Below are 22,870 nucleotides of genomic sequence, written 5' to 3'. Positions count from 1 at the left end.
AAAATAAAATAAAATAAAATAAAATAAAAAATAAAAATGAAAGAAAAATTGAGACTTCAGAAATGAAGATACACACAAGGACCCAGGGGAGACTTTCTGTTTTTGTGCTTTAACGGACAGCCCTGTAGAAATGGAATTGGCCTAAAAGGTAGGATCTAATGGTAAGAGAGTGAAAAGGGGAAACCCAGCAACGCCTGTCTGTTCAGATTTTTCTTGGCCTCTCTGTGTAGCCTTCCTTCCTCCTGGGAATGGGGCAGGACCTCTCTGAATGAGGGTCTTCAAGGGAGAAGGGTAAAGGGAGAGACTGACCCTCCTTGTTATTATGGCTTGCTTTGGGGGAGAGGGGTTCTAGTTTCTGTGACTCACCTTGGGGAAGAAGGAATCTTTTTTCTGGTGGGGGTAGGAGTGAGTGGGATAGGGTCTCCCTTTATCACCCAGGCTGGAGTTCAGGGGCACGATCTCGGCTCACTGCAACCTCCGCCTCCCAGGTTCAAGCACTTCTCCTGTCTCAGCCTCCTGAGTAGCCAGGATTACAGGCGTGCGCCACCACAGCCCGGCTAATCTTTGTATTTTTAGTAGAGATGACGTTTCGCCATATTGGTCAGGCTGGTCTTGAACTCCCAACCTCAGCTGATCTGCCTGCCTTGGCCTCCCGAAGTGCTGGGATTACAGGCATGAGCCACCCTGCCCAGCTGGATTCTTTCTGGTTTCCATGACTCACTTTGTGGAGGGGCAGGAGATAGGAAGGCAGAAGGAGGTCAGAAAGACCTTGCCTCTGAGACCTTTCCAGTCTTCAGTTCCAAGTAATCAGCATGCCAAGGCACCATACTTCAGGGTGTGCCCCAATACTGCTCTGTAAGTAAGGTGTTTTTTCCTCTGGCTCCTTTCAAGAATTTTTTTTTATCTTCAATTTTCTGAAATTTGAATATAATTTCCTACATGTAGTTTCTGGCATTTATTTGGTTTGGTGTTCTCTGAACTTTCTAGATCTGTGGTTTGACTTCTGACATGAATTTGGGGAAATTCTCAGTCATTATTGCAGCAAATATTGGTTCTATTTCTTTCTTTTCCTTCTCCTTCTGATATCCCATTGTGCATGTATTAGTTACATCGTCTGTAGCCCCAGAGTTCTTGGATATTCTGTTCTGTTTTTTTCATTTTTCTCTTTGCTTTTAAGTTGTAATTGTCATATCCTCAAGTTCAGAGATTCTTTTCTCAGCCATGTCCAGTCTACTAATGAGCCCATCAAAGGCATTCTTCATTTCTGTGACAGTGTTTTGATCTAGATTTCTCTGATATTCACCATGAGAACCTGGTAGAGCTTCTGGAGGCAAAAGTCACAAAAGTGTACCGCCCCCCACCACCCTCCAATGGAGTTTTAATCACTCAGTCTTATTCACTGAGCCTCCAACAATCGATCAGTTACAGCTCTGGTTTCCCTGCCCCAGCTCTGGTTTCCACGGAGGTTTCAGCTCCTGGGTTTCAGCTCTAGCAAGTTGTGATTCTTTGTATGCGCCTGTCTCTCTAGTTTTTCAAGCAACAGCTTGCCCTATGACATCATCTCTCTTACAAATCTGAGAAAAAGTGTTGATTGTTTTTTAGTGTGTTTGGGCTTTTACTTGTTAGGATGGAATGACAACTTTCAAGCTACTTATATACCAGACCATAACCCAGACATCTGTTCTGTTCATTTTTTAGATTATTTTTTTCTCTGTGATTCATGTTGAAAGTTTCTATGGTTATGTTTTCACTTTCACTAATGCTTTCTACTGTAATGTCCAACCTGTCATTAACCCTATTCAGTGCATTTTTCATCTCAAGCATTGTACTTTTTATCTTCAGAAGTTTGATTTAGATCTTTTTTACATCTTCCATGTCTCTACTTGACATTTTTTATCTTCTCTTTAACTTTTTGAACATATTAAATACAGTTATGATAACTGTTTTAATGCCTCTGTCTGCTAATTCTAACATCTGTGTTAATTCCAGGTTGGTTTCAACTTTATTATTATTCTCCTCATTATGACTCATATTATCCTACTTCTCTGCATGACCGGCCTTTTTTACTATATGTCAATTTAATATACAAATTTTGCCCTTTTCAGGGCTGGATGTATTTTATTTTTTTCTTTTCTTTTTTTTTTTTTTCTCTTGAGATGGAGTCTCGCTCTGTCACCCAGGCTGGAGTGCAGTGGCACAATCTCAGATCACTGCAACCTCCACCTCCCAGGTTTGAGCGATTCTCCTGCCTCAGCCTCCTGAGTAGCTGGGATTATGGCACACACCACCACGCCCGACTAATTTTTGTATTTTTAGTAGAGACAGGGTTTTACCATGTTGGTCAGGCTGGTCTTGTGATCTACCTGCCTTGAGCCTCCCAAAGTGCTGGGATTACAGGCCTGAGCCACCACACCTGGCCTGATGTTCTATAAATATTCTTGAATTTTTTCCTAGAGTGCATTTAATATACTTGGAAACAGATTGATCCTTTTTGTGTTTGCTTGTAATATTTGTTAGGGGGGATCAGAGCAGCATTTGGTCTGAGGAGGATAATCATTCCCCACTAGTGAGGCAAGACTCAACCCAGCACCCCAGGAATGAGGATGTTTTCCAGTCTGGCTGGTGGAAACAGGTACTGTTTCCAGTCTTGTATGAGCTCCAGATACTGCTCCCTCTAATCTTTTCCCCTAGTTCCTTCTCCAGCCACAAGTACTGTACACACCTGCTAATCAGTACTCTGTGACCACTTGAGGAGGTCCCTCAATGCATCTCTAGGCTCTTTTTTTTGTGCAGCTCTCTCTTCTCTGGTACTCTTCCCCGAAAGCCCTCTTTGCCTTAGTCTTTCTCAGTTCGTTTCATCTCCTCAATTCAAGGTGTTTTCCAGGATCCAACAAGGTTTCTCCTCCCTGCGCCATGCCTGAAATCTCTCTTAAATCAGTAAGCTGGCAGATGTGTAGGAGTCGTCTCAGCTCCTCGTTTCTCAAGAATCACTGTTCTTTGTTCTTTGCTGCCTGATGTCTAATGTCTTGAAAACTGTTCTTCGACGTATTTTTCCAATGTTTTTGTTATCTGGGGCAAGAGAATAAACCCAGTTCCTGCAGAGCCTATTTATCCCTGTTACCAAGACATGACCCTTCTGGGGTCTCTACTGAATATTCGCCACTGAGAACACCTAGTTCTCTCCACCTGGCTGGTCTGAACAAAGCTTCCCCGTGTGAGCGCTCAGGATGGCTCACCTTACTGCTTTCTGGCAGCGCTTTTCCTAGTTTCACGGAGTTTCATCCATACTTACGTGGCTTTGCTTTCAGCAACAAACACAAGAGCGAACCTATACCGGTTTCTACAGCTCTTTGTCTAAGCTGCTTCCTCCGCTTTGGCATTCTGTCCTGCAAATCGTGACTGCCTTAGCCTCACCAAACTCCAGTCTCTGAACCCTCCACTCACCGTCACCCCTGCACCCTGCGTGGGTTCCTCTTTCCTGTGCTGAGATCTGGAGAGTGCCTCCAGGCAGAAAGAAGAGGCGATCATGGGGTCCATCTTACTTGTGCCCTTTTTTTCAGGGGTCATAGTCCTGCCCTTCCTGTTATCCAATGTTTAAAAACTGCTGTTTCATTTGCCCAGTTTTCTTGTTGTTTATTATGGGAGCGCAAGTCAAATACAGGTTTCTCCATCCCAGTGAAAGCAGAAGTCTTCAATGTAAGTGTCTTCAATGACAACATGCAAATCATTATATTGAAAGTGCTTTTTCAAATGAATATCCCACTCCTACCAAAATTCTGATCACTCCTCTACAGAGGGCTGGCCCTTGTTTGAGAATAGCTCGTCTACTGAAATCCATGGATGTAAAGCCTTTAATTCAACCACATTTATTCAAACATTTCATAAACCGTATTGCATGGCGGGCACGGTGCTCGGTTCTGAAGATACAGAGACAGTAAGACGCCACTGGTGCCTTAAGGATTTCACTCTCAAAGTCAGCACCTTGTCAGAGTGTTAAAACCCAGTAAGGGCAGTGACAGAGATAATCGTGCGAAATACCAATGAGGCAGGGAAAGCGGGGAGGGGAACAGGCCACCGAATCCAGTTTAGAGACAGGTGGAAGGTTGTCAAGGATTACTTCTGGAGGTGACACTTAAGCTGACTCTTTAAAGAGGAAAGCAATTCACCAGGCAAAGAGAGGACAGTTTGAGCAAAAACATGAGGCAGAAACAGCACACAGTATGCCTGGGAACGGGCCATTTGAGGTTGCTGAAGCAAAAATTCCCAGAGAGGGAGAGGCAGGGGATGGAGCTGGAGAGGCCGGGAGAGGTCAGGACAGGGAGGGCCTTTTGTGTCACACTGGGGAGCCTGCCACTAAGGCTGAGTCTTTTACATAACTTTGCATGGTGGCTGGCAGGGTGCATGCCCGCCTCAGCACACAGCAGGTATTATTAGATGATGATCATGAGAGATAAATCTGAGAAACCGCAAAACCCTGAGTGGAGCCAAAATCCCTTAGGTTCTAAGGTTCCAGAAAGTTATCCGATTCCTCTGCCCCTTTGCAAATTCAGCTGAGATGTGTGGCAGTGGTGGTCAGCCAGCCCTGAGGTGCTGCTTTCTTGGCAGTTGGCTGAGCCTCTAGACTTGCATCTGTGGCTGGAGCATAGTAAGGAGGGAGAAGGGCAGAGCATGAGTGAGACAGAGAAGACAGACAGCACTAGGGGACAGGAAGTCACGCTGAGAGACACAGTCATAATGGGGCTCAGATTGAAGGAATAGATCAAGAAGCACTTTAACGCAAGAAGATGATTTCTGGTGTAGAGAGGAGAATCATATGCTTTCTCCCAGAAAACTCTGCAAATACTTGGTGACCAACCAGACCACAAAGCTGTGCATTCAGGGGCTCCCTCCCCCCGCCATCGTAGGGGTCTATGGGAGTGGGGCAGGGTCTCCAGTCTAAACTCAAGCCAGGATTTAGACACATATAGACAATGCAGATGGGCTGGCCCCAGCAGAAGTCTATTTGTCTGAGGGGTTGAAGAGCTTCCAGAAAAATAATCCACATGGAAGGAAATGGGAATACCACCTGATCAGCTCAACCCATAACAAGACTGAGTCCTTTCCAGGGCAGGGAGTCTGAAAAAACTTCAAATGAGCAGATCACCAGGGCATGAGTAGTACTGGCCAGGTATTTCTTTAACAGGTATAACATGAAGACAGGGGCTAAGGTATTCTTCCTGGCTTTGAAACAGAACATAAAGCAGCTCTGGCTTCTTGAGGGCTGCAGGTGCTGAGCTGTAGTGAGAAAGGGAACACCCCTGGCTGCCCAGCAGGAGGTGGAAGGGCTGGAGAACAGGGTGATCCACACAGGTGCCTGGCAGGATGCCCAGGAACACTGTGCTCGTGAACATGCGTGAGACATGCTCTGGAACTGCAGAAATCTCTTGGGGGTGATTTGTAGTGGGGTGAAGTTCCACATGAGTTGGAAGAAGGAAGAACGAGCGAAATGTGGATTATGACTATTAATGGCTCCCACCATGTAAGTGGGTGAGGCCTGGGAAAAGTTGGGTTCCACTAGGAAAGTACAAAGTTTAGGTTTCCCCAGGGAAAAGCTAGCAAGCTAATAGCTGGCTCATCCTTGCAGAAGTTCTACCTGGACACCGTTGATCAGTTGAAACTGTTTCTCTTCAATTCTCCCTCTTGCGGCAAGTTTATGAGCTGCAAATGTCCCTGTCTGCTCAGACCTAGGGCAGGAATCCTTCCTAGATCCTCATCTCTACAAGTGTCCTTCTCATGCTGATTAAATCCCGTGAGCAACCTCTACCACTAACAAAAGCAGGGAGGTGCCTGTCTGAGCAAGATGGGGAGGAGATGCAGGGAGGGTTCCAGGCCGCTGTGCCAAGCTCGCACAAAGACAGACCTTGAGACGAAAGAGACAAAGACACTAAAGCCCAAACAGCTATTTTGTTTTCCACCTTATTGTTTTCCATGTTTTCCAAATTATCTATAGAAAAAGGCAAATGCTAGTTTTTCAAACCCGAATGTAAGAAGTACAAGTAAGCACAGCGTTTCACAATCTACATGGATGAGGCGTACCTGGGTTTTATGTGCTTTCCTTATGGTCACCCCTCAGGCATTTGATCTCGATTATGTAACACACAGCAGTCACAGAGAGCAACCACCTGGTGTGACGGAGGACGTTCTGCCATGCACATGATGCAGAAGGTTGGTGTGGCTAAGCACTGCCAAATCTGACAAACCTGTATTTTGTGGCATCCCCCTTGGGGACAAGGACCCTGTTGTAGAAGGAGACAGATATTAACATATTTTCCTACTCACCTCCACTGGATCTTGGCTCATCCAGCGAGAGTGATTGACAATCCCCAAAGGCTGTTGGCCAACTATTTGCAAGAGGGGTCCGTGGAGAGAGGCCTCTTCCACCTGTTACTCTTTTCTCTCTCACTTCACATCCATAGGGGTCCCTAAGCCTCAAGAGAAGGGTCAAGTGCAAATCTGGTAAGCCAAGAAGACCTAGCAGTTGTCAACTTAATTAGCCTTCAGGAAAAATATATGGCTACATAAGCACAGTAAAGTTGCTATAGAGACAGGCAGAGGAGGTGCATTTAGAACAGGGCCTCATCGCATCACCCGATAAAAATAAGACCCAGGCTTTTTAATAGCATGAATTACTTAAGTTTTAAATTTAACAGGGGACGACACCAAGGCACTCACTGGTTTTCAGAACATTTGTGGAATCTGGGCTGCCTGCTTCTGCATATGTTAGCAGCCATCACAACATATGCTCTGGCGGATGGCAATGAAGAGCTGGAAGCCCACGTGTCTCTCTCATCCCCTGAAATAAGAGATGGTCTTTCTCACTTTGCTTTGTCCTCTTTAATTGGGTGAGATTTTCAATGTGTTTCAGGAAAATTTCTGAGAAATAGCTCTACTGTGCTCTGCACTGGGCCAGTTGCATGTGTTATTGCTAGTCATTGTAACAACCTTAAGAAGCAATGATCTCATTTTGCAGATGACAAAATAATGAAGCTCAGAGAGGTCCAGAACTTTCCCAAGGTCACAGAGCTACTAAATGGTGGAGTTGAGATTCAAATCCAGGTGTCCCCATTCCAAAGCCCATTGCTTTATGAGACATGAACCACAACCTCCGCACAGAGAGGAACCCAGGATGAGGTGAATCTAAGAAGCTTTACCATTTTTATTGGTATATGGCATAGACCTTGTTATAGTTTAATCTCTCTCCTAAGGCAGTCCCAAAGTGGATGGGTTCCAAGAAATTCCACAGAGATTCTGAGCTCTACTGGTGAGCACCTCTCCAATTATCCAAGGCAAGTGTTAATTTCAGACTGACTTCTCCTTACCATCCAACATGTTTCTGGACTGTCTCTTCCCTAAGTGAGGACCACCAGCATAATTAACACAAGATTCCAAACAACATCACTGAGAAAGTGTCCCCACTGCTCTTGCATCCATGAAAGCTTAACTATATGAAACCCAGCTGGAAATCCAAAGTGAAGTTCTTTTTGTTGACAACTTTGTCTTCGGATTATTCATGAACCTCTTACTTTGCAGAAGGATTTTTAAAAACAGTTTTCCAACAAAGGCCTACATAGTAGACTCAATCTGAGCCTCTAAGGCATCATCTTTTCTTATGGGAAACGGCAGTGCTGGTGAGATGAGATTGGGTCTGGGACAATGGCAGTGGAAGGGAGAGGAAGCCATGGGGAAGCCAGAGGACCCGTGGTGAGAGTAGGAACAAGTGGTGCCTATGTCCCTCCCCATTCAGTTTACCAGCTGAGGGTCAGGACAGATGTCTGGGCTTCACAGGATCTGAGAAAGCATGTCTAGGGCAACACTGAAACACATGACTTGACAGAAATTTGAACCAAAGCATCGAACCCAGTGAACAAGGCAGAAGAGCAGAGAGAAGGCGGGTAGAAGCCACAGACCAGAGGCTGGGACCCAGGGCACAGCAGAAGGTTTAGAATCAGAGGGAAGGTGGTGGTGCCTCAGTAGAGTCCTTGGGCCGTGGAACTCACCCCAGCAGCTTTTTCAGGCTACCTGCAGCCTGCAACGTGGGTGCAGAGTGTGGCTAAGGGAGCTGCCTGCTGGGACCAGCTCTACTGCTCAGGATGCTCAAATCCATCTGTATGCCACTGTCATCACCCCCCACACACTCCTTCCAATCCCTGCACAATCAGCACTAATGTCTCACCAACAGAGTAAGACCTGAACTGAAGTACAAGAAACAGGATTTTAAACTCAAGTTAATTCAATTCCCCAGGTGACCCTTGTTAACTTATTCACCCTCAGAGACATACTAATAGTTCCTTCTTATATCATATAGCAATTTGTGGGGTGGGCTTTCTGGTAGCTTTACATTTTTTTCTCACTTCAGTTAGACATGTAATCTATTTAAAAGTAATATGGGAAAAGGAAAAATGAGTGTAGGAAAGGAAAACTTCCTGGCAGAAATACTTTCACTAGTTTCTGAATGTAATATCAGCCCAGCAAAAGTTATCTGCAAATACAGAAGTTATCTGCAAATACATGTACATCAAAGACACTCAAGTTTTTTTTTAACAAATGAATCATTTTATGCTACTGAAATAACTCTGTGATGTGCTATTGGCATTTAAGGAGCTAAATAGACTCTGCGGGCCAGCCGACTTCTACTGAAAACATGAGACATGCACAGGCTTTCGACTCAGGCAAACCTTAGAAGTTCTGGCTTTGCTACTTATTAGCTGTGGTAACTTGGGCAAGTCATTTAACCTCTCTAAGCCTCAGCTTCCTCATCTGTGAAATGGGAATCATATCAGTCACACGCCAGGGATAAATCCAGGGAGGAGAATGGCCAGGGCGCTATGTCAAAGGCCAGACACTACTTCCACCCCAGGTGGATGCCGGGACCAGGACAGCGAGCAGGCAAACCTTGCCCTTGCCCTCCTTCCCTCCCTCCCTCCACAATCTTAAAGCTCCTTGAACAACCCCCATCCCCACCCGCTGAGAAGGTCTGTGCCCTCCTGCTGAGAGGGTTTGGCCTTTCGGGGTTCCCCTCCACCACCAGCTGTTTCCATGCAAAGCTCTCGAGGGTGACTTGCAGGCTACGGTCATCACCACCACCAGCCTTTTCCCATCCCTGCCTCTACCTACTGCCCTCTAAAGAAGGAAGCCGGCGCTGCCAGGCAAAGAACTTCTGCCCAGTATGGGTCCTGGGTGGCCTCTCGCCTCTCTCTTTCCCTGGGCCCCCAGCCAGCTTCCCCCCTCCCCCAGAGATGCTCCCTGCTCACTTCATTCCTGCCTCATAGTTGGAATGACAGTGGCTCCCAGAACCCCTGGGGAGCGTGGAGGGTGATGGGGGTCTGGGGAGGCAGCCAGGCCCAAGAGCAGGTTAATGTTACAGCCCTGGGTAAGTGAGCCGGGCGGGTTGACGTCAGGGTGATGATGGGTGGAGGGGAGGGCCGGGCTGCTGAACCAACTATAAAGATAGGTCAAACCAAATATCATCAACTCGGAAGGGAGCAAGCGGGCGAGCTCGAGAGCGTCCCCGAGCCATGGTCTCTACCGGCCGCGGCTCAGCCTGGGTCCCTCTGCTCTCAACCCGAGTGCCCCATGCAGGCTTTGGTTTCACGTCAGCAGCCTTCATCTGCCTTCCAAAAATAAGCCCCTGCCGCCATGCCGGAGGGAGAAAAACAAGAAGGGCGGTATTTTTAGGGCCATTAATTCTGACCACGTGCCTGAGAGGCAAGGTGGATGGCCCTGGGACAGAGGCTGTTCATCACTATGTCCCGGGGAGCAGAACGTCTTCGGGGCACGCTGTGGGCTCTCGTCTTCCTGGGCATCCTAGTGGGCATGGTGGTGCCCTCGCCTGCAGGCACCCGTGCCAACAACACGCTGCTGGACTCGAGGGGCTGGGGCACCCTGCTGTCCAGGTCTCGTGCCGGGCTAGCTGGAGAGATCGCCGGGGTGAATTGGGAAAGTGGCTATTTGGTGGGGATCAAGCGGCAGCGGAGGCTCTACTGCAACGTGGGCATCGGCTTTCACCTCCAGGTGCCCCCCGACGGCCGGATCAGCGGGACCCACGAGGAGAACCCCTACAGTGAGTGCCAGCTGCAGCCAGTTGGGACGCTTGGGGGCTTGGGCTCATGCCGGGCTAAAAGGTGAAGGGGCCATGCTCTAGTGGACAGGATGCACTATAAAGGGGACAGAAATGCTGCTCACCACTTAGATGATTCCACATGACTCTACCTGGGTGCAGGCTCAGTATACTGGGGTCCGAGCATCCTGGCATTCCTTGCCATCACCTTGGTTAGATCCTCCGTGGCACTAACTATTTCAGCATTACTGGCCCATCTGATGCCACTGGGAACTGATGCCACTGGGATGGCCCATCTGATGCCACTGGGAACCATTAGTCTGGGAAGCCTGCAGGGCAGAGGTAGGGAGAATGAGTTAGTATACTTGGATCAAATTTGACACAAGCTGATTTTTATTCAGCTTCTTTCTTGGAGAAGAAAAGGAAATTTAATTGCAAAATGTCCAACTGAAGCACATCCGTCTTTTTATTTCAACGAGCTCCCTCTGTCCCCAGGTTCTTATCCTGCAAGTTGTCAGCTTGCTGTTTAGTCTCCTATCCCAGAAAGGATAGGGGCTGCAGGATCCAAGAAAGCCATCAGCCATGGTGGGGCTGCTGTGTGTTCAAGATTAAAGGGGTTAAGATTTGTTGAAACATGTAGAGTACACATTAAGAAGAATAATAATCAGAATGTATTTTTTTACTCAAGGACCTCAAGTAATTATGTCAATGAAAGCCCAGATTCAAAGCTGGTCTTAAATAGGTAGCTAAGTGGTCATTGCAGTCCCTAACTCTGATATCAGAACTTTCCCTTGCAGAACTGGATTTTTAACAGCACAATGGCAGCACTTGATGAGTGCAGCAGCCAGGGTCTCCTAGAGTGAGAGGGATCGTGGATGGGGTGATGGAGAGTCTGGCTTTCTAGGAGAATGGGGATGGACTGAGATGCCCCCGTCGGCTCACGTTCCCACTGTGATTTGCATGAGTCTTAGGTAATGTGACCCCTCTTTCCTTGTCAGGCCTGCTGGAAATTTCCACCGTGGAGCGAGGTGTGGTGAGTCTCTTTGGAGTGAGAAGTGCCCTCTTCGTTGCCATGAACAGTAAAGGAAGATTGTACGCAACGGTGAGTTCACCAGGCCGGGGAAGTGCCAGGTTTACAAGGCTTGATGCTTACACAGTTGAAGAAAATAATATGAAATTCTGAGTAAAGAAGTGACTATCTAAATGGGAAAGGAAAGGCTGTTAAAAGGAGCCTGTGAAAGGGAGGGGCCTTGCAGCTTCTGCTGCTTCAGCCTCATGGGTGATTGTCCTCCGCTCTGGCCCGTGTTTCTTCTGTCCCACCTGCCGGATGAAGTCTGTGTGATTAAACAGAAACCACAGCTCAGGGAGCCCGTGGGCCAGAGGGAAGCCTGCATTCTGGCATCCCGGCTTGTGGGCAGGTGTGATTCCCTGCATTGGCAAGGCCCTGAGAGCAAGCCTCTCTCTCTGCCTGGGTGTGCTGCTCCATGACACACGCCCTGCAAGACGCCCCGGCCTAGCATGCCTCAGAAAGAGCAGAATGGGAGGCTGTTTTCATCCTCATCAGTGTGCTGAGATTCTGCGCTAGTGTTTTCAATCCTCTGGTCTCTGATCGTATAAGCTGGAGAAGCAGCCTACCCATTACACACTTTAGGCAGCTACCAGTCCCACCCATTACCATCCCCACCCCAATAGGTCACCCCTGGGAGTGCCAGTGCTGGCACTTGGGTTAATGCCACCAACTTCTAAGCACATTGACCAAAACCTCCACTCACTGACCTACTCCTTCCTACAGCCCTTGGCCCATCATTTGGCTTATTCCAAAAGATGGTGGGCAAACATCCCTGTGAAGCTGAAGACATGGAGGGTTCCTTTGACAGAAATAAGCCAGCTAAAAAGGAAGACCTCAGAGCAGCCCTCAAAAAATATCAAAGTTATTTATAGGGAGGGTGTGGAGGGCTGATCTACTGCCCCTTGGAGGATAAACTGAGGATTGGGATGTGAAGAAATAGACTCAGGACTGGCACTGGGTCCCAGGGGGGACCCAACATAGGAGGTCTATGAAACACAGGAATGGGGTCACCATGTGGCCTCCGTCCCATAATCTTTAGTGCTAACATCTCTCAGTCTGGGTTGGTTTATGTGGACATATGGCATGCATTCAAATCAGTGGGTCTCCCACACAGGTCTGTGGACAGTTTGCATCTCTATCGCCTTGGAAACTTGTTAAAAGTATGCATTTCCAGGTACCTACCTAGGAGATTCTCATTCAACAGAGCTGAGATGTGGGCCTGGAAATCCGTTTGTTTTTGTATTTTAAATTTGCCAGGTGTTTCTGAGGCATAGGCAGGCTTGGGGGACAGTAGGCTACATGGCCTCTGGAGGGCAGGGTACCACCCACTCCCCATATTACGCTGAACCTGAGAGCTGGAGAGTGGGTGAGATGAGACAGAAGAGACATGTCCTTGTTACTCTCTCTGGAAAAGTGGTGGTGAGGATAGGAAGAGGCCTAGGGCCAACCCAGGTTTTGGTGGAGCAGGTTCCCCCCTGGAGAGTGCAGCATTCCAAAGAACCCCTTCTTTCCAGCCTGCATCATGCCCGGAACCCCATAGCATCAGGAAAGCCGGGAATTTGGGCTGTTGGCTGTGGGACTCCATGCAAGCAAGGAACGTTTTAGCAAGTAAATCTCCCGGGAGAAAGCACAAATTTCATAAACTCTTCTTTCTCCTTGTCACCTTTATCAACAAGCTATTTACTACTGTTTTCTTCCTACCCAGAAAGGAATTGAATTGTGGGGAGGAGAAAATGCACAAATAGAGAGGATATTTACCCACTTCCCACTTGAAATCTCTTGGCCCTGGAAGGAGAAGCTGGGAAAGGCTGGGGAAGGGAATATATGATTTAACTATCAGAGAAAGCGCCGCGAAACGGGGAAGAGCATTCAGCATAGCAAAAGGGAAAGGAGGCTGACTCCCAGTGCCTGAAAACCCCACCCCAGCCGCAGCCCTCACTCTGCAGCACCATTATTGACGGATGACTTTAAAGGGAGTTAAGCAGGTTGATGAACTGCTGGGCTCACTACATGAGCAGAGTCCAGGAGAATGGGGAACTTCTGGAGGAAAGACCCCGCCCCCTTCACCTCCGCCCTCCCACCCCTCCTACCTTCACCCTCAGTAGCATTTGGCCAAAGAGTATCTTCTCCAGGGAGGGAGCTTCTCCTCCCTGGACCTCAGGGCCAGCCGGGCCTGCACACAGAGAGTGGGGCTGGACAGCTGTGCCCCAAGCCTGGGGCACCTGACGTTTCGTGTGGCTCAGGACCAGATGCTCCTGAGCGACTTCTACCCCTCCCTCTCTGCCCCTCAGAGGCTGTTATCACAGTCTAAAAAAACAATTGCCGACTGATCCCCGGAGCCAGGAAGACTCCCGCTGGTGATGATTTCATTCACACTATTTCCCTTTAAGCCCTCTGAGCGGCCTCATCTCCCAGGCTCAGCTGCTACTGCCACTACATGGGATTTCTCATGGGTGGGGGAGGGAAACTGGGCTGGGGCTGAGGTGTTGATGAGGGGGACAAGGGAACAACTCGTGGGCAGAGAATAAGGGCCAAGAAAACCTGGCTAGAAGTGGCTTCACACACGTCTGTCTCCTGGAAAGAGGGGTGGGGAGGCTCAGGACAGTTTGCGGAACCCCCCCTTTAGACAATATAAACAGCTGCCCTGCCCTGAGCACTGGCCTACTGCTTGTGTGAGGCTGCACAGGCTGCAGAGGGCTTTACGAGCATGATCTCACAGCACCCCTAGGAGGTGCATTTGATCTTCATCCTCCCTTTGCAGCTGCAGACACCGGGTCTCCAGGGTCACACGTCCAGCCACAGCTGTGTGCAGCCCTGTCTCAGGGCTCCGTGACCCGAGTTCCAGTTCCTGGCCGACCTACCCTCTAGCTACTTGTCTTACTTTGGGCAACGTCACTGAGCTTCTCTGGGCCTGCACCTGTGCTCTCTCAGGATGAGGCAGGAATCAGTGAATTCTAGACCCCTTGAGTCCCCTTTAAAATTCAGAAAACAAAACATCAAGGATCTCCACCTGACAGTGGTTCTATCAGAATCCTTTGGTTGAGAAGCATACTAGCAAAAAGATACCAGCAACTCAGTTATGCTTTCAAGTGATTTCAGTTTCACTAAGAATAACTGCATTTACATGCTTTTCGTCAACAGTATGACAATGTGCAAAGGAGAAAGTTGATTTTCTCCAGAGACTTTTGGTTAGTATCTGGGGCACTGCATTGCGGGAGGGGAGGACCAGCTTTGCCTTGGTTCAGCTGCCACTCTAGCAGAAAACAGCACTCCTGAGGGAATGGGACAAAGGACACCCACCATGAGGAAGTGCTGGGAGATGGACCTGGAGAGCAGCGGGGGACGCATGCCCTTATGAGGGGCCAGAGGCCCTGCATACAAATCCCCGCCTGCTACAAAGAGCTGCACAGGAGTGAGAAGAATGAAACTCCGGATGAAAACCTTTCCAACATTCCTAAATCAACAGTACACTTGTGTGCTAGGAAAAAGAGCTGGAAAATGCAGGCATCTTCAGAGCTGACGATATTTCGGCTACAGACAGGAAAAGAAGCAGTCAGGGGCTGTAGAAGAAAGTCTTAGGACAGAGAGTTGGTTTATTTTTCCTTCTTGCCCACATCCTTCCACCCCATCCTTCTCCATCCAACCTTTCCCAGGAGGAACAGGGGCAAATAGCCCCAGCAGTCCCAGGATGAAGATGTTTAAAGGCAGAATTAGATCCTCATTGGTCCAGGTGACTTCGCTCTAAAGGCAAGAGGGTGGCTGTCTTGTCCGCCTCACACTTTTAGGGGCATCTCTACCCCATGGATGTGCGTGCTCCTCTGCGAAATGCCCTTCTCCATCGCGAGTGCCAAACGCACATAAGTCCGAATGGACCCACATGGAATTGAAGACATGGTCATGCTGGGGCTTGAGCCCGGCAGGCCCAGGAAATGTGACCCAGTGGAATGATTTTCATTTGTCCAAGTAATCATATACGGTAGCTGCTTTTATGAACATGGCCTTCACTTGGCTTGAGGGCGTTCTTCACCAGAGCTGAGGAGCCAACATTCCCAAGCCATGAGAACTCAAAGCTCAGGGCTCTGATGAAGATGAATTAAGGGGCTGGGTCTTGAGCATCACTCTGGGCAGCAGGAAAATCCAATCAACCTGAAGCATTCAGGGAAAATGCACGATCTCCCCTTCGTGCCACAGATGAGGGTGCTGAGGGCGGAGAGAGAGCAGCAAGGGGAAGGGTAGGGCTTCTAACACAAGCTTCATCTACTAGTTGTCTTTTTTCACTTTACTTTTGTATAGGATTCTGGGGAAGGCCAGAGATATGAGACAGGCTAGAGAAAAGAGCAGAATGGAAAGAAAAAAAAAGTCATAAAAAAAAAAAAAAAAAAAACGTGTGTATGTTGAGGGGGAGTGGATTTGAATGATCCAAAATCTAACGACCAGAAAAACAAACTACAATCTATACATCCGTGGCCACACACGCTTAAACAATCATGTTTTAGGCGGCCCAGACGTTTAGAAGAGGCTGGGTTCTCAAATGCACACGTTCTAGGCACCGGGAAGTGGGCAATGGTTTCAGAGTTTCTTGTCCAAGTCACTCAGTTCCTCCCACTTCCCCTTCCTCCACCTCAAGATTTCATTTCCTCTCTAGAGCTTGCAAACAACACATGAAACCTCTCCCTTAACCACCATCCAGATCAGAAATAAATTCTCTGGAATTGACTGGGCGGGTTACTCTCCAGGGACACACAAAGTTAGAACAGGGGGGAGGCTGGTGGGTGGAGAGGGGCTGTGACCCAACAAGGAGGAGACCACCCGTTTCTGATCAAAATGTTTTCTCGCTCGTTTCCTGCCCCATCTGCTACCCTAAATTCCCCTTCCCACTTTAAATAATGTACTTACTTGACTAGGTGACACATGAACTTGTTTTAAGGAGAAAAGGTATCAGAATATTCTACGGAAAGTCTCACTCCTACCATCGTCTTGAAGCCGCTGAGTTCCCTCCCTAGAGGCAGCCACAGTTACCAGTGTATCATCCCAGTGTATCATTCCAGAAATAGCCTAGGCACAACGTGCATGCACTGCTCTCATCTTTTTAAAATCACACACACAGCAGCATACTATGCTAACACTTTTTCAAACCTTGTGTCTTCACTTAGCAATGTATCTTTGAGGCCATTTCATGTCAGTACAGAGAGGCCTCTTATCTTTTCAAGGCTTGTAGAATTCCATCATGTGGATCTACCATAACTGAGTCAGTTGATCCTTTTTTTTTTTGAGACAGAGTCTCGCTGTGTCTCCAGGCTGGAGTGTGGTCTCGGCTCACTGCAATCTCCGCCTCCCGGGTCCAAGAGATTCCTTTGCCTTAGCCTCCCAAGTAGCTGGGACTACAGGTGTGCACCACCACGCCTGGCTAATTTTTTATATTTTGGTAGAGATGTGGTTGCACCATGTTGACCAGGATGGTCTCAATCTCCTGACCTCGTGATCCACTCACCTTGGCCTCCCAAAGTGCTGGGATTACAGGCCTGAGCCACCTCAGTTACTCCTCTCCTAACAGAACATTGTTTTTGGTCTTTTGTTATTTAATACTGTAGTAACTTTTGTGCATGTGTGGGAATATATCAGTAAGATAAATTTCTAGTAGTAGGATTGCTGATCAGTTGCTATAGTCATCCTTTACTCTGGTAGATGCGGCCAAATTGGTCTTTATAGAGATTATAACAGTGTACACATCAGAGGACATTAAATGAGAATTCCTAGTTTCTATGCCCTCACTGACAGCAGAGTGTCAAATGCTTTTCTCCTTGAAATCTGGCCACTAAACATGTGATCTCGCAGTTATAATTTACATTTCTCTTATTAGACATATTCTCTTCTGCTCACATGCCACTGATATTTCTTTTCCTGGGAATCTTCTGTTTTATAAATGTTGTTCATTCTCTGGTGAGTTTAGGGTTCTGAATATAGTAACAAAATGTACTCTTTGACATACGTGTATTATACAGATTTTCATCCAGCTTGCCATTTCTGTTCTTATTTAAGGTAATATTTTTCAAGTAGAAGACTAATTTATTAATTTTTTTAAAATGGCTTTAATTTTTTTTTTTTTTGTCCTGCTTAGAACGATGTTCCTGATTCTGAGTTTATTTAAAAAACCCTTTTCTGGATTTTAATGGTTCTCTTTTTTACATTTAAATTTTTGCTTCTTTTGGAATTTATTTTGATGTAAGGGATAAAGTCATACACACCAAACTTTATTATTATTATAATAAAATACCCTTCCGTTGTTCCAAAACCATGTTTTCTCTAGTGATTTAAAATACCTCTTTTACTTTATATTCGTGTCAGATTCATTTTATTTTACATCCATGTATGTTTTGGGATCTACCGCCGGACTCTTTTGTTCATTGACCTGTACTGGACTTCTCATTCACGTAGCTTTACTTGGAATGTTTCAATCAGTCCCGAGCTGAATTTTTCCTGGTGCTGCTGCTCCCAAGCTTGCCCACCAACAAGGGAAGTCCTGTGACAGGTTCTATGCCCCATGCACAGGGCAAGAAACCAGGGTCCAGAGAGGGTCCTAATGAAGGGCTGTGGTTCAGAGCCAGCGCCAGCCTCTGCCCTTTCTCTCGCTTCCTGCCCTTCCATGCAAGCTCACTGTCTCCCAGGCACTCTGTCAAAAACTGCAGAGCTTAAAAGCTAAATTGTCCAGTAACCCACAGCAAGTCTTACAGGACTGGTGATCCAGGGTAAGGCAGTCTTTTGAGGCTTTTAATGTAAAGTAGTTCATGATTTACTTGGAGAAGAATACTACTACTACTAATTTGTTTTTAATTCTACTATATAGCAAGCATTGTTCCCAGGACTTTCCATGCATTATTTCAATTAATGCTTAGTCCAATTCTATGACATAATTTTTCTTACTGTTGTTGCTTCACAGATGAGGGAATTGAAGCTTTAGAGGTTAAATGATTTGTCCAGGCTCACACAGCTAAGTAAGAGGCCATTGTCATCAGTCTAACCTCAAAGCTGTGGCACAAATATTTTTTTTTTTTTTTTTTTTTGAGATGGAGTCTCACTCTGTCCCCGAGGCTGGAGTGCAGTGGTGCGATCTCGGCTCACTGCAAGCTCCGCCTCCCAGGTTCACGCCATTCTCCCGCCTCAGCCTCCTGTGTAGCTGGGACTACAGGCGCCCGCCAGCGCGCCCAGCTAATTTTTTGTATTTTTAGTAGAGACGGGGTTTCACTGTGTTAGCCAGGATGGTCTCGATCTCCCGACCTCGTGATCTGCCCGCCTCAGCCTCCCAAAGTGCTGGGATTACGGGCCTGAGCCACTGCGCCCGGCCACAAATATGTTCTTGACCTATGCTGGTTAGTTCATCCTTTTTACCTTTAGGACATCCCTTCATTCATCCACAAATATTCACTGAGCATCCCTAACAAGGAAAACAGGAAAGTTATGAAAACCCATCCCCTGGCCTGGCAGTAACCTGTTGACATGGCTGGTGAATGCCTTCACATTGATCTCAAGCAAGTTAACATCAGTGGAATGCTTTGTCAACAGGCTGCGAGCGTGAGAGAAGACGACGGGGAAAATGTATGAGGGGTTTCCCTGTGTTCCCACAGGCAAGGCTGTCCCCTCGCCCACACTCACATTACGTTGAAAGAGCCACCCATGCAGGGATCTCCTGACGTTTCAGTGCTGTCCTTATTTACTTATTTCTTTATTCTTGAGACAGGGTCTCACTCTGTCACCCAGGCTGGAGTGCGGTGAAACAATCATGGCTCACTGCAGCCTCGACCTCAAGTGATTCTCCCACCTCAGCCTCCAGAGTAGCTGGGACTGCAGGCATACACCACCACGCTTAGCTTTTTTTTTTTTTTTTTTCTTGTAGAGACAAGGTCTCAATATGTTGCCTAGGTTCCTCTCAAACTCCTGGGCTCAAGTGATCCTCCTGCCTTGGTCTCCCAAAGTACTGGGATTACAGGTGTGAGCCACCAAAACCAGCCATGTTGTCCTTATTCAACCACCATCCACTCAGCATCATGTACCAAGCAAGATACAGTCCTCATCTCAGGGATCTTGGAGTCTATTGGGAAAGAAAGTATGGCTGTTCTAAATGTTGCCAGAGGGGTCCACTGAAAGGGCTCTGGGAGTCTTGGGGTCCTGAGGAGCAAGCTACTTACCAGCCTTCAGAACAGCAAGAGGTTCTCGTCCAGCTACACTGCCAGCAAGATGGGACACTAGCAGTACGATTCCTTTACAGAAGCTAGAGGACACCTCTGGCACAGCCCAGCAGCCATCGAGCGGGGTTTTTTTTATACCCGAGCAAGAAAGAGTCAGAAATTATCCTCCACCCATTTCTCATTCTGTATTTCTTTTCAAGAGTAGATCCTGGGTCTCTGGCTCCCACCTCGCTCTCTGTTCTTCTAGCCCCGACCCAGCTGCTTCCCCCACAAGAGCAGGAAATCCCTGCACACTCCCTCAGGGCAGCCACCCAGGCAGGTTGCAGAGGAAAGAGGAGGACTTGGGGTGATGTACTGGGAATGAATTTGTGCATGTGAGACAAAAAGTCCAGCATTCATGTTCTGAACAGGTGTCCCACACACACTCCTCTACCAAATTAACATGGAAAGGGCCATTTTTTTTGTTGGTCCCAGGCTCCTTGGCATCACCTGTCACATTGGGAACCAGGTCCTTTTCCCCGTAAAAACTCCTGCTCCTCACCATCTCTGTTCCTGCGTGTCCCTGGAGAACTATGATTGTCTTGGACCACAGTCCTCAACCTTTTTGGCACCAGGGACCAGTTTCATGGAAGACTATTTCCATGGACAGGGTGAGGGATGGGGGCATGCGGGATGGTTTGTTCCACCACAGATCATCAGGCATTAGATTCTCAAAAGGAGCAGGCAACCCCAGATCCTTCTTCACACGCAAAGTTCACAACAGGGTTCTTTCTCCTACGAGAATCTAATGCCACTGCTGATCTGACAGGAGGCAGAGCTCAGGTGGTCATGCAAGCGATGGGGAGTGGCTGGAAAACAGAGGAAGCTTCGCTCACCCACCACTCACCTCCTGCTGTATAGCCCGGGTCCTGCGCTGGTAAGGGCCACTGACTGGTACGGGTCTACAGCCTGGGGGTGGGGGACCCCTGGTCTAGGAGGTACCAGACACCTTCTAGGCTCAAAGTCAAAACTGAGAATGGGCCTTTTTGAGGGATAGAAACCTTGAGACTTAAACCAGGAAAGACGGACTGAAGAACCACAAGCAGAAAGAAAGAGACAGGCAGTGCTGGAAAGGGCTTAAGAGATCCCCTATGTCTCCTACCCCTCCACCAACCACCTCTCTCCTTCTTCCCCCCACCAGTCTGCAGAAAAGAGAACTGAGGCTAAAAGGGGAGGAACCTGCCCAAGGTCACACAACTAGGAAGTAGAAAAGTCATGAAATAGCACCCTGGGCTCTCATTCCTGCTCCAGTAGACTCCCTCTCACAGTGGACTTGAGAAAACAGCTTATCGTGTCATTTCCTGGTCTGTTCTTTGAACGGAACAAGTTACCATCTGGGGACTCTGTAGAAAGTACTCTGGAAGTCAGGAGACCTGAGTGGTAGAGCCTCAGCTCTGCCCCATGTGGGACAGACCATCATGCCCTGTGTCCCTAGGCCTTGGTTTCCTTGGTTTCCTTATCGTAAAGGAGGGAAGGGGAGAGGAAACCATGAGAGCCTGCAACCTCTTCCCATCCTAACCTTTCACCGTTCTGTCCACCCAGGATGCTCAGACCTCCCAGGGGTTGTCTCACAAACAGAAGGGAAGGGGCACCTGGCAGTGGGCCTACTGCCCGCGGCCCAGCTGGCGTCTGCAGCACTCCTCATTTGTAACCCAGTCTCTGCTGTTTGCCCATGTCTTTCACAGCCCAGCTTCCAAGAAGAATGCAAGTTCAGAGAAACCCTCTTGCCCAACAATTACAACGCCTATGAGTCAGACTTGTACCGAGGGACCTACATCGCCCTGAGCAAATACGGACGGGTGAAGCGGGGCAGCAAGGTGTCCCCGACCATGACTGTCACTCATTTCCTTCCCAGGATATAAGGACCCGCAAAAGAAGGCTCACGGATTTAAAGCAGCATCTGTTCTACTGGAATTTTGCACAAGCGAATAACTCCCCTTGCCCTCCATGGCTTCTGAATCGGGTTTATGTCGGGTTTGGGGAGATCCCAGTTGTTTCCCTTGGACCACTGGACCCCACGGCATGTAGCCCATTCAAACCAGGGCTGCAATCAGCAACCTTAGAATGGCAATTTATCCCATGCTCTGACCTCCCTCCAGGAGAGAAGGTATCAGTGACACTTGTGGAATGTGACCATGTGCACAGGAAAAGGCCAGGGTAGGAGTTTGTGTGCACTGTTGTATATCCATACAGCTTTATATACATTCTCATAGCAATGGCATTTCAAAGCATCAGGTTTCTTTCTCCTAGCATCATCGCTGCGGGAATCTGCCCATAAGAATGTCAGTTGTCAAACCAGCAAGATTGATGTGTGCTCCCATTCTGCCTCTTTCCAATTATCTTTCCATTCAGAGGCCACTAACTACATGGGTTACACAGGTCAGCAGGGAGCAGCTGTCCTCAAAGGGCAGAGAGGGCAGAGTGAGAGGGTGTAAGGCTGAACTGCAAACCAGAGAGTGATCAGGCACTTCAAGCTTCCTGCCAGTGAGGGCTCTGGGGACACTGGGATGAACTGTCAGGGAAGCTGGGGGAGAAGTGGTTCTCTTCTTGGAGGAAAGGGGCAGAGCAGCATCTAGGGCAGCTGAGGAAGGCTTGTGGAGGCAGCAGAAGGGACTGGATGTTCTAGGAGAGCCACTCTGCCTGGAGAACTCAGGCTGTGTGTGGCTCCAAGAACAAGCAGGGGCCAGGCTGCCTGCCCGTAACGTTTCCTCACTTTGAACTGGTCTTATTTTAACCTCAGATGACAAGGATCCTAATAATGGCAACCTCTTTGGCGAGGGGTAGGGGGACAAAATAGGGCATGAAGGAAGTAGAGAGGCTTTGGACTACAGATGGTAATTCCTCTCCAAGTATGTCCAGGAAACGCACCCAAGTTCTCATCTGATACCCTCACTTCCGTCTGGTTCATCCTCATCTCACATACGCGCTGTGCCTGGAGGCAGCAGGATGGGCACCGCAACCTCCAGGGTTTGTGCTCTCTTCCTCCCTGCAGCAGAAGAGGAGTGATAATCCCGTGGAGTCAAGCAGCCAAGCTGAAGCAGCTCCTTGCTGCACAATGCCTTCTTGCCTCCTGTCCTTTGAGAATATTTAAAGCAGAGGTTCCCCAAGTGACTATAAATGTTGTCTGCCTGGAGCCTTCAGATTCCTGAACCATTGGAATGTTCCTAAATCTGAAACCAGAGAGAGGCGTATCAGAGTGCAAATATTTCTGGCATATGTGAACCACCGAGTTACAAAATGACCTGACTCCCTCTGCGACTCTCGGGGGGCCCCCGGCCTGCGAGACAATCCCTCATCTGTTGCAAATACCTTCATCTTCAACATACCTCGCTATTTGCAGTTGCATCCATCTATAGATAGATCCGGGTTGAGGGATTCTGAGCTGAAGATGGAGGTTGGCAGTCGAAGGGAGAGACACCTTACTGGCTACCTCCTCTGCCCTGCAAATGTCAGGGAGGACATGGGACATGTGCTGGGTGAGGA

At 48.1% G+C, this 22,870-nt stretch overlaps 1 protein-coding gene across 1 annotated transcript; it reads left to right on the top strand.

Moving 5' to 3' along the window:
• The first annotated feature begins 9,709 nt into the window (after nt 1-9,709).
• On the top strand, nt 9,710-21,322 carry FGF6 (fibroblast growth factor 6). Its single transcript, XM_011931075.1, has 3 exons — nt 9,710-10,099; nt 11,095-11,198; nt 21,073-21,322. Exons 1-3 carry the CDS (start codon nt 9,754-9,756, stop codon nt 21,247-21,249), a joined length of 627 nt encoding a protein of 208 aa, XP_011786465.1. The 5' UTR covers nt 9,710-9,753; the 3' UTR covers nt 21,250-21,322.
• Nucleotides 21,323-22,870: the final 1,548 nt, after the last annotated feature.

Source organism: Colobus angolensis, unplaced genomic scaffold (assembly GCF_000951035.1).
Source record: "Colobus angolensis palliatus isolate OR3802 unplaced genomic scaffold, Cang.pa_1.0 Scaffold89, whole genome shotgun sequence".
Lineage (NCBI taxonomy): Eukaryota > Metazoa > Chordata > Mammalia > Primates > Cercopithecidae > Colobus > Colobus angolensis.
The sequence above is the reverse complement of the archived record's forward strand: the minus strand, read 5'-3'. Positions and strand labels throughout refer to the sequence as shown.

Coding starts and splice junctions, on each gene's coding strand:
- FGF6 (XM_011931075.1), top strand. CDS start 9,754: ATGGCCCTGGGACAGAGGCTGTTCATCACTATGTCCCGGGGAGCAGAA. Junction 10,100..11,094: donor CCACGAGGAGAACCCCTACA/GTGAGTGCCAGC, acceptor TTTCCTTGTCAG/GCCTGCTGGAAATTTCCACC. Junction 11,199..21,072: donor AAGGAAGATTGTACGCAACG/GTGAGTTCACCA, acceptor TGTCTTTCACAG/CCCAGCTTCCAAGAAGAATG.